Here is a 12206-nt window from a genome sequence, read left to right as displayed (position 1 = left end):
ACATAATTAAAAAGACTAACAGCTTGTCTGGCTTGCCCTTCATATACTGCAAATGTGTGTTGACATCGCGCCAAGACTACATTCTAAAATTAATTACACAAAAGTTAGTAAAGAAGTTATACTTCTGAGTGTACCTCTTGGTTTGGTTATACCTGAAAAAGAAAACCAAATTGCTCATTAACCTAGCAATTACACCATCACATGATTTAAATGAGGAAATAACTGGTTTTAATGGTGAACAATAAAGGTATGCTTTAGTGGGGAAATAATGCACATCAGGCTTTCACCACACCCACCACCATAAGCAGTTTAAAATAGGTGCACTGTGCTTTATACACCGATTGTACATACTCTTCTTGTTCACAGTATTATAGACCATTCACGATTAAATAAAAAATAAACAATATCAAAATTAAACATCTTTAGCTAACATATGTAGCCCAACAATGCCACGCACCCTTAGACAATCATTTTGTGACAGAAAATATGTGACTCTGAACTGTTATGAAGAACACAGTTGGCATTTTTTCTAGTGGTACATTAGAGACAAAATACAGTATTTAATGAATGCACTCAACCCCTACTAGTGCATTCTGGAACTATAATATAGATTTATGTCTGATCCGGACTGGTCACTATTGTCCAATGTTACTGATTATGGACCAGATCTGTGGTCCAACCACTCAAAGGAATGCTAAACAGGGGTATTATTAAAATACCATATTTTATCACATTTGAAGGCAGCTTGAAAATTGACTTGTTTCTCCATCACAATATTTACAGGATATCATTCTAGAAAAGAGTACAGCAAATCAATAAATGTCTTAAAAACAGGCAGTCTTTGGTGACTGAAAGGCAGGCGTTTTTTCACCGTTACCTCTTTCCTATTTCACTCTGTCTCATAAAACGGATGTTGTTGGCACTGTCGGAAAGATCCGGATACTGTTCCACAAACAATACAAAATAACCGTCGTAGCCTTGCACCCTTCCACTGCTGAGCAGCTGCTGCATTTCTCCCTCAGTCCAAGACCTGATACCCTCCTCCCCTGCTTGCACCCTGCGTTGTTCCTTTGCCCAGGCTTGGGCTACAGCTCTTTCTCTGGCCATCTCAAACACATGGATTTTTTCTTCTTCAATGGTGGCACCATATCGAATATTGAAGCCTAGAGCCCCATATTGTAGCTGAATGTCTGCAAACCTTCTAGTCCTTCTATTCACCACAGAGGTCATCTGAGAGACAGTCACATTGACTCCATTTTCCAGCACACGACCTCCTCCGGTATTCCCAATTATGGCCAGGTCTTCTTCGAGAGGCCCTGACTTAACGAAGTAATGAGTATCTCGACCATCAATGGTAAAATGGAGGCTTTCCAGATAATCAGCATTGTTCAGAACGGCAGCTATTCGTCTGCTGTCATCACTGGCGACTCCGATGATGTCAGCAGTTACCTTACCATCCTTAATGGCGAACTTGACTCCTTTACCAAACACGGAAGGAACTGCAGCAAATCTTGGCCGTTTATCTTGGCATTTCTGGTAGTTCCTTATGTAAGCCTGGGGCAGACGTTCCAGGGAGATGAAGCTTTTGAGCTGCTTCTGCAATTCACACTGTACGCCTAAAACAACCTGAAAAAAAAACGGAGAAGATAAAGAGCTCCTGATAAAGTGATAAAGAGACAATAAGGAATTATATCGTCTGGTCACTGTATGTTAGTGAGATTGTGAAGATAGCAGGAAGATCTCTGGTCACTATTTCTGCTGAAATTGTAAATTTTCTTTCTAAGGATACTTTTATGATATCACTTGAAATAATGAATATAGGAAGTATTCTTTCTCTGTTTACAATGTCACTGATACACACTGACAAGAAAAAAATCCCCCTCTATGTCAGATAGTCTTGACAGAACATGCAACTTGCTTGACTTTCTATGACTCCCAAAGGTATATTTTGGAGGAGATCTATTATGTGAGGTAGGTCACAGTAGTACTTGAATAAATCAAAAGCTAAGTTAGATGACAGAGACACAATCATTCACAAAATAATCAATGTTAAGAATTATACAAATTGTGCCTGTGCCAGTGCTCGCTCCACGTTGGAGCTATCTCCTGAACCAATTTCCCTGCACTTTCCTTATACGCTTTGACTTTTGTTTAAGTGCTTATCCAATTCCATTTAAATGTTGTGATTGACTTGTTTTCAATTGCCACTTGTGGCAATCTATTCAATATTCTAATAGTGCTTTGTGTGGAAAAACCTGCCCCCATGCACTTCAAAACCCCATTGAACTGCATTGCCGCAATCTGGGATCAAGCTATGGGCCTTTCAGATCTTCAGTCTATCACTCTTGCAATTGAGCTATCACAGCCTTGTAAGAATAAACATACGCACTGTAAAACCTATTTAACCTTGTATGGTCACGCATGGAATTTTTAAGCTAAACTAAGAATACAAGCTTTTGTAAAAGAACTCCATTTTAATCTATGTTTTAAGGCAAGTTATTACCATTTTTTTAGTCCACCTTTTGCTGCAGATGGCCTGCTTGCTGACCTCTACCCATTGCTTCGCCAACCTCCACACATTTCCTGTCTTGGACTTCCCCTAGCTAATTCTACCTGATTTTGGCACAATTCTGACCAGAGACTGAGTAAAGTAGGACTTAGAACTGAGTCACCGCATCAGTTGCTTTAGATATTAGGGTCTAGAAACGTCTCTTGGGCAGTGGAACAAACTGGGCAGCATCAGATTGGCCCGTTATACACAGCACCTGATATTCAGTTGCATTGACTGCCTGTTTTGTAGCACCATCTGAGTCGAATTTCTAGTCCTATGGCTCTAACAATCATTCTAGCACGACTTCTACAACTATAATGGATTTGTAATATTTTGTCTGACACCTTTCAGAGAAGAAAATTTTCTACCTTTCTGCATAGTCTGCTATTGTATAACAGATCATATTAGAATTCTTCACTGGAGTGAAGGAGCCTTATTATTCATCACAAAATAGTATTAACAATAAGAGATAACCTAACGTAACATTTTATATGGAATTAAGTTTCTGCCCAGAGGGAGAAAAAAAGAATGGCTTGCATTTAAATAGCAGCTTTCATGACCACCGGAGGTCCCAAAGCACTTTACAGCCAATGAAGTATTTTTTGAAGTATAGTCACTGTTGTAGGAAACGCGACAGCCAATTTGCACACAGCAAGCTCCCACAAACAGCAATGTGATAATGGCTAGATAATCTATTTTAGTGATGTTGGTTGAGGGATAAATATTGGCCAGGACACGGGGGTTAACTTCCCTGCTCTTCTTCGAAATAATGCCATGGGATCTTTAACCTGAGAGAGCAGACGGGCCTCATTTTAACATCTCATCCAAAAGACAGCACCTCCGACAGTGCAGCAATCCCTCAGTACTGCACTGGAGTGTCAATCTCTGGAGTGGGACTTGAACCCACAGCCTTCTGACTCAGAGGTGAGTGTACTGCCAACTGAGCCACTGTTGCAAAGAATCCCAAAGCTGCTTCGTAGTTAACCATAAACTGACAGGAAACCTAGGAGAAGGTTTTCTGGCTGACTTTTTTTTGGCTGGAGAATGGCTCAAGGAGCAGATGGGCTTTAGAGAAGGGGGAAATAGTACAGTTTCTATATATGTGTATATAGTTGTGTTGGCTTCTAGTAATTGTGTAATGAATATATCACAGACATAATTTTTCAGTTAGAATGTCATCCTACGTCAATTGAATGAAGCATCCTGGTCATCAAGGAGCACCATAATGCTTGTCACTGAGAATGACCCTTGGTAACTCATTTTTTTTGTTATTTATGGAATTTTGTTCTAAGCAAATTGGCTGCTGTATTTCCCTACCTTATAACAGTGACTACACTTTAAAAGTACTTAACTGGCTGTGAAACGCTTTGGGATAGTCTAAGTTCATGAAAGATGCTATATAAATGCAAGTTATTTCTTTGAAGTTGGTGCTAAGTGCTGTTGCTGAGCGTATTTGTCGGTAGAACCTGCCCTGGTTTTGGCGTGTAAACCAGGACAATCTTTGAACTCTGTGATATCACTTGGCTGGAAAAATGGCCTGTAAGAAAGTAAGAACTTGCATTTATATAACGCCTTTCACAATCTCAGGATGTCCCAAAAGTGCTCAATGAAGTATTTATGAAGTGTCGTCATTATTGTAACATAGGGAAACATTCAATTTGCACAGGCCAAGATTCCAAAAACAGCAATGAGATAAATGATAAATTAAACTGTTATAGTGGTGTTGGTTCAGGGATAAATTTTGGCCAGGTAGCAGGAGAACGCCCCATCTTTCTTCAAATAGTGCCTGAGGATCTTTTACATCCACCTAAGAATCCAGCTAAGATCCTGGTTTAACGTGACATACAAAAGACTATACAGTGCAGCGTTCCCTTAGTACAGCTGAGATTATGTGCTCAAGTTCTGTAGTCGGGATTGAACCTACAATCTTCTGATTTAGGCAAGAGTGTTACCACTGAGCCAAGACTACCTTGGTAAACTGTAATGGTGGTTTTCAATCAATGTAAACCTTTCTTCAAAAAAAAAATACTCCCACAGCCAAAATTGACAGCATAATACAGGAAGAAATAACAAAGTAAATGAATAGCTTCAAAGTTTTTTTGGAGGATAGGTTAGAAAAGATAGGGATCAGATAAAAGTACAGTTAAAAATAGGGAAAATGAGAGACAATGGGGAAATATATAGACAATAGGACAGGCTTGATTATCTGTTTCCAGTGTTTTTCTAAGCAGCTTTAATGTTAATATTACAGAACAAACCTACTGCTGACACCGCACTAGCTTTATTACTAAACTGTAATGTTTGTTCCAACAGTATGTGCACTAGAAACTTGCAAAAATGTCTGCCCAAGAAGTCAGTCATTTTGCTGAACATGCTAGTTGTCTACAGGTTGAATGGCCTTACATGCAAGTTATTACTTCCACGTTATTTTATGGTTCAAAATGGCACCGCTGACTCTCTGGTGGTTCAGTTGCTAAAGGCAGAAAATAACAGTCATATGGATCAGGCTTGATTCCTGTGCTAGTTAACTGACTTGAGCTGAATTGGCAGTAGGGGTGATCCAATTGTTCTCATCACCCCTGTGTTGTAGAAGGGAAAATCTGGCAGAGCATTCTCTCCTGATCGCGATCCATAAGAAAATAAGAACATAAGAAATAGGAACAGGAGTAGGCCATACGGCCTCTCGAGCCTGCTCCGCCATTCAATGAGATCATGGCTTTCTGATCATGGGCTCAGCTCCACTTCCCCACCCACTCCCCATAACCCCTTATCGTTTAAGAAACTTCTATTCCTGTCTTAAATTTATTCAATATCCCAGCTTCCACAGCTCTTTGAGGCAGCGAATTCCACAGATTTACAACTCTCTGAGAGAAGAAATTTCTCCTCATCTCAGTTCTAAATGGGCGACCCCTTATTCTAAGATCATTCCTTTTAGTTCTAGTTTCCTCCATCAGTGGAGACATCCTCTCTGCATCCACCTTGTCAAGCCCCCTCATAATCTTATAAGTTTCGATAAGATCACCTCTCATTTTTCTGAATTCCAATGAGTAAAGGCCCAGCCTACTCAACCTTTCCTCATAAGTCAACCCCTTCATCTCCAGAATCAACTTAGTGAACCTTCTCTGAACTGCCTCCAAAGCAAGTATATCCTTTCATAAATATGGAAACCAAAACTGCACGCAGTATTCCAGGTGTGGCCTCACCAATACCCTGTATAACTGCAGCAAGGTTTCCCTGCTTTTATACTCCTTTGCAATAAAGGCCAAGATTCCATTGGCCTTCCTGATCACTTGCTGTACTTGCATATTATCCTTTTGTGTTTCATGCACAAATACCCCCAGGTTCCGCTGTACTGCAGCACTTTGCAATCTTTCTCCATTTAAATAATAACTTGCTCTTTGATTTTTTTTCTGCCAAAGTGCATGACCTCACACTTTCCAACATTATACTCCATCTGCCAAATTGTTGTCCACTCACTTAGCCTGTCTATGTCCTTTTTCAGATTTTGTGTGCCCTCCTAGTTACTGGTTGCCAACCAGTGAATGAACCATTTATCCCGACTTTCTGTTCTCTGTTAGTTAGCCAATCCTCTATCCATGCTAATATATTACCTCCAACCCAGTGAACCTTTATCTTGTGCAGTAACCTTTTATGTGGCACCTTGTCAAATGCCTTCTGGAAGTCCAAATACACTCACATCCACTGGTTCCCCTTTATCCATCCTGTTCGTTGCATCCTCAAAGAATTCCAGCAAATTTGTCAAACATGACTTCCCCTACATAAATTCATGCTGACTCTGCCTGACCGAATTTTGCTTTTCCAGTGATGTATGGAGGTTGGATGAGGACAGAATTGGTTTCAGTTGGCATGCACTTAAGAGCACCAGCCTGCTGATGTGCATTGCTTGGAGAGGCCAAGCGCAGGCAGCGGAAGGAGCAACGGCAAACCAGCCCCACCGACCCCTTCCCTCGACGAATGTCTATTCCACCTGTAACAGGGTCTGTGGCTCTCGTATCGGACTGTTCAGCCATCAAAGAACTCACTTTGGGAGTGGAAGCAAGTCCTCCTCAATTCCGAGGGACTGCCTATGATGGTATGAAGAATGGCCACTTGGATGAGGTATTGGCGGCTCGATGGTGTTCATGGAGCATGAGCCAGTGCTTTCATGAAAGGAGGGGAGAAAATTGGAAAGTAAATTAAATAAAAACTAGGGAAATGTATTTTCTCATCATACCTTGCTGGGGTCCCAGTCTTGTGTTCTGGTTTGAGTTTTCAGAAGTTCATAGGTTGCTTCCATGACATTCATTTCGGGCTTTGGAAATCCAGGCACTACGTTGTGCAACTGGAACCCAAAAAGCTCCAGCCAACTTCCAATGTCTATAACCAGAAGAAAAATAATACAAAAAGATGACGTATGTCCATACTAGTACATTTTTGTAAATTCTCACTCTGTTTGGCTTTGTGCATTATAACTATTAAAGCTAAACACCATTAGCTGTTCATTGTACACTAGACATTTATTACAAATTCTGTCCAAGTATGTATCCAGCACAGGACTACATGCCATGAAGCCCCTGAACTATAAAGGAGCAGTCAGAAAGAATGGAGGCATGCTTGGATTGAATTAAGGTATCGGTAAGAAAAAGAAGCCAGGGGTCATCAGATATTCAGAATGAATGGCATGATGTAAAGGTTGGGCCACTAAAATAAACTGTCGAGGAGCACAGAGACACGAGACAGGGTAGAAAGGATTACTAAAAATCTTTGCTCAGGCTGTACAACATTTTACATGATGGATAAAAAACCCAGCTGCAGTTTATATGCATACATTTTTTATGAATATGGATATCAAAGGCATTTCTTCATACAATGACTATGCACATATGGACAACTATCTATTTCTGTAGTTTTGGTGCACTTGGAGAGACAGACCACATCTTGCACAGCGAAAACTCAAACCAAAACACAGCACTGGGACCCTGGTAAGGTATGATAAGCAAAATTATTTCCCAAAGTTTTATTTTTCTAATTTATTTTTCAGTTTGTTCCCCTCGTCAGTGACTAATGTTTGAGTATGGTTCCATGCATGGCATCGGCTCGCTGATATCTTGCCCAAGTAGCCACTGTTCATATATAAGCCTAAAGAGTGAACGTCAGCAAGCTAATTAACCATGCAGGGAATCACTGTCAAATCAAATTTTGTCCTCAACCAAGCTCCAGTTATGTATATTTTTCAATTGTAATTATGTGACTTGGGGAGAGTTTTTGGAGATAGGAGAAAGTGCAAGAGTGTGGACATCTGTCGAGAACTCAATCAGACTTGCCTCTGATATTCTCCGTGGTAAAATAGCTTGAAGCTGTAATATAACATTGATTGGAAAATGTTGCAGAAATATTTATTGACTAGTGGATCATCCACGCCATTGCTTGCGCTAAGTCAGAGGATACACTGGCTGAGATTTTCCTTATCTCGGTGGGTCCGGGGCAGGCGACGTCGGTGGTGGGTCCCAACCCTGCTGTTGGCTCCATCCCACTCTGGAAAATGATTTTACATTGATTGAGCTTGTTAAGCTCGACCTGTGCCTTTCCCGGCCAATTAGAGGAAGGGGGTCTGGTGATGTCATTCATGATGCGTCATCAGCCGGTTTCCTTAAAGGGACCATGGCCAACGTTCTTTTAACATTTTTGCTGTCAGTGTTCTACAGCTTTGAAGAGCTACAAGTACTGACAAGCACGCAGATTCTCCCATGACTCCCTCCATATGATTATCTGATGGTCGGAAGAGACCTCCCCAGGAGATCCCACTGCCTGGTTGCACATTACAGAGGAGGTTATAAGCAGGGATGTCATCAGGAGGACCTGGGTGCAGTGGCGCAAACCTTTCACTTATCTCATTAGATCAGGAAGCGTTAGCACAAAGCCACACTCATCTTCATCCTGCTGTGCCTCTCATCACTCTGCCTTCCCTACCTTACCCCTGCACATCCTTACTCACACCTTACACCTCCACACATCCCTCTCTCTCTATTTATTTTATCACATCATCATCTCACTAGCCACCCATCAAACTCACCCTCATCCTTTTACAATCATACCAACTAACAACACACAAGGGTAGCAACTTGGGGTGTTTTATCCAATGTTCATGTAAAGTTTCTGTTAATGGGCTGTCAAACAATGAAATCTTTATTTTCAACACCTTGCGTTCTTTGTCAGATTTGTGAGCACCTTTGGAAGTGGCTTCATGAGTTGCAGTGACTGGTGAGACATAATGGTATTCCCTGCAATGGTGGTTAGTGTGAAAGGAATAGCTTGGACACTGTAGGGATGTTGGTGTCGGGTGGTGACAACTTGGCACATCATGAGGCAGCGTTCCAGACCCGCTATCAAAAAAATCCAATTTCCACCTGACCCATCACCGATCCCACCCGCTGAAACCCACCCCTCTCACCCCCAGAAAATTATGCCCACTGTTTTTAATGACAGGTATGCAAATAAAGCACAATTTCTTAGAAATAAAAAGCTGTGTTTATAGTCTTCAAAAGCTATTTCTGAAGAGGCTTAAAGGGATTGCAATGAAGAAACCATCTGTTGCTAAGATGGAACTGTGCTTTACCTGACCTATCACATTAAGGACAGAAAGTATAATTCTTGCATAGTACAAACTTGATCTTCTATCTGCACAACTACTCCCTGTAGAAAAGTGCCAAAATAGATAATCATATGAAAATAGGTACAGGAATAGGCCATTCAGCCCTTCAAGCCTCTTGCACCATTCAATTAGATCATGGTTGATCTGTACCTCAATTGTTATATACCCTTGAACATCCTTACCCAACAAAACTCCAGTGATCTCAGTCTCAAAAATGTAAATTGAGCCACAATTCAGAGCATTTTGTGGGAACGATTTCCAGATTTCCATTAACAAGTGTGAGAAAAAATGCCTCCTGATTTCACTCCCAAAAGACCAAGCTCTAGTTTTAAGGTTATGCCCTCTTATTCAGATTCCCCCACCAGAGAAAATAGTTTCTTTGTATCTCCCCTATCTAACTCCTTTATATCATCTCTAAACTCAAGAGAATATGAGCCACGTTTATGCAACCCATCCTCATAATTTAACCCCTTAAACCCGGAGATCCTGAGATCAAATGCACGTTAATTGCTGTTGCTGAGGTCAGCGTCTATGTAGCAGCGATGACAAAGCACCCCATGAGACTCAGCAGAAGGGAGCAGTTCATTGGCCTCTAGATTGACAGTTGCTTTCAAATCCCCAGTTCCTCCCCCAGGGAGATGCTGGGCTATCAAGTTCAGCAGAAAACAGCAAAGAAGATTGTCTTTCTGTGTCTTTTTTTAAACACTTTTTGAAGGTTGTTCAATTGTAATTTGCTGCAATTTTTTTGAATATTTTGAGCCATTCACATGCTATTATGACATTTTGTATAATCGCACTTTCAAATCTGACATTTTGGGGTATCACAAATGGCTAGACACAAGATTTATTATATACTCGCGAATTTCCTGTTGAGTTGCTGAGGAAATCATGAAACCAATGGAGATTGGAGATAAATTGAACGTATTCATTTAATGCATTCATTTATAAGAGAAATATATTTATTTATTTAAGTGCTGCTTGTTGGGTGCGGGGTGACAGTGAATGAATGATTTATTTACATTTAATGGTCAGAGACATTGATGGAGAAATTGGGTGCATTTGCACCTCCCACTAGTGCCCCCTGGGGGCGCTAACAGGGCACAAATGCTTTTGCGACCGGGCGTGGGGCTGACATTGACTCTCGCCATATTGGGTGGGAGTGTAGTGGCAGCCCTACGGCATTGCGCCCCAATCTCCTGTGCCCAAAGATCGTGATGTCATTGCAGTGTACGTTGCCCTGGACCCGAAATTCACTTCTGCCCCCTGCAGCAGTGCCGGGCGTAAACACCAGCAGCTGCAGGAGGCATGGATTGGGCGGCCGGCCGCTTCTGGGCCATAATTAAAGGCGAGGTGGCCGAGATAAGTAAAAAAAAAAACTTACCTTTGGTGTTGCTGTTTTCTTCGTGGCTTCCTGCCCACGATCATTCAGCCCGGCACTCTGCTTGAGTTCTGGGCTGATCACGCGAGATTGCCACAGCCTTGGTGGTCCAGGTCGGTGACTGTTAAATTGCAGAGCCTGCAGTGATGGCCCTTCCTTTTAAGGGAGGGAAAGGCCCTTTGAATGCAGCAGTACTTCACGGCCCAAGTCCCCACCCCCAAGATTTTGAAATATATTTACTTACAGCACTGGGCTTCCCCACTGTTATTGTCGTTTTTAGTGAATTTCAGAGTACTCTTGGCAACTCAGCGTGAAGAGGCAATGCTATTAGTGTGTTGGCAGAGGCAGTCAGGAGCCATAGAGCAGTGAGAGAGTGGGTCTAGAGTGAAGAAGTGGGTCTGGGGTGCTAAGTCAGGCTTGAGGGCGAGGTGGACAAGTGAATGATCAAAGTCACGAGGATAGTCTGTGAAGAGAGTGGGCAACAACAGATTTCCCTCAGTGGGCCTGAAGAGATTAGTGGGATTTTCCTGACAGTGGGCCTGAGGAAAGCAGCAGCATCTACATGTGCAGAACCTGAAGCGGGTTTAGCTCTGAGGGGTGGCAAGGGATGGAGGTTCAGTCACTGCGGGCATCCAAGGAAAAGGGTAAGAAATGAAAGGAAAACTTTTAAATTAAAAAGAGTTGGCCAGGGAAACAAATATTGGTGATTCTGTCTCGGTGGTGCTCACAGAATGACACAGAAATTTGTATGAGATCGTGTGTGACATCTGAAGTATTGAGACACTTTTCTATGTTAGAAATGCTACTGAGTGATAGACAGGAAGTGTATAAATAACGTTTTTTTAAGAACATTACTAGCAATCTTGCGTAATCAGAGGATGCACTGTTTTATAAGGACAGGAATATTAAACCATTTAAAACATGATACATTAGTTGAAGGTAGATGTGTCCTTTTAAGGCTACAAAGTCTCATTGTTGTTAAGGAAACTCTGGGTTCATACAAACGTCAAATGAAAAAGTTGCAGACATTCTTCTCAAGTATTTTGTGGTCGTGCAGAATTTCTTTTGTTTCTTTATACTTTTCTTTGAAGTGCGACACAGAAATTTGAGTGGGACAGAGAAGCGTAACAAACAGAACATGCACGTTAGATGCACTGTTTTTATAAGTATTATAGGTTTAGATATATATTTCAATATTAGGATGAATTTGCTCTTTCTGTTCCAATAGGGGGTGTCACACATCAGATGTGAATATATGGTATATGTGTTAAGTTTTCTGGGAAAAAGGAAATTGTGCATTATATTTAAAAGTGTGATGTTTATAGTGTGTGGTATGGTGCAAGCAAAGCCTGATGGGCAGGCCACAAAGCTGAAATAAGAAATAAAAGCAGAAAATGCTGGAAAAACTCAGCAGCTCCAGCAGCATCTGTGGAGAGAGAAACGGAGTTAACTTTTCTGACAATTTGTCATCGACCTGAAACGTTAACTCTGTTTCTCTCACCACAGATGTTGCCTGACCTGCTGAGTATTCCTAGCTTTTATTGTTTTTATAACGTGGATTGTGTTTGACTTTCAAGCATGATAGCCTAAAATTATGCTGTGGGATACTAGTACATGAATAATTG

The 12206-nt window shown here is 41.4% G+C and overlaps 1 protein-coding gene across 3 annotated transcripts in view; it reads right to left on the bottom strand.

Moving 5' to 3' along the window:
* Positions 1–873: 873 nt before the first annotated feature.
* The window catches only part of tenm1 (teneurin transmembrane protein 1), a 1011052-nt gene continuing 999719 nt past the window's right edge, over positions 874–12206 (bottom strand). For all 3 annotated transcript variants that reach the window (XM_070882702.1, XM_070882701.1, XM_070882703.1), the window contains 2 exons: positions 6786–6928; positions 874–1626 (listed from right to left, as the gene is read on the bottom strand). In XM_070882702.1, the coding sequence (XP_070738803.1) occupies positions 874–1626; positions 6786–6928 (896 nt within the window). The remainder of the gene's footprint in view (positions 1627–6785; positions 6929–12206) is intronic.

Source organism: Pristiophorus japonicus, chromosome 6 (genome assembly GCF_044704955.1).
Source record: "Pristiophorus japonicus isolate sPriJap1 chromosome 6, sPriJap1.hap1, whole genome shotgun sequence".
Taxonomy (NCBI): Eukaryota; Metazoa; Chordata; class Chondrichthyes; family Pristiophoridae; genus Pristiophorus; species Pristiophorus japonicus.
The sequence above is the reverse complement of the archived record's forward strand: the minus strand, read 5'-3'. Positions and strand labels throughout refer to the sequence as shown.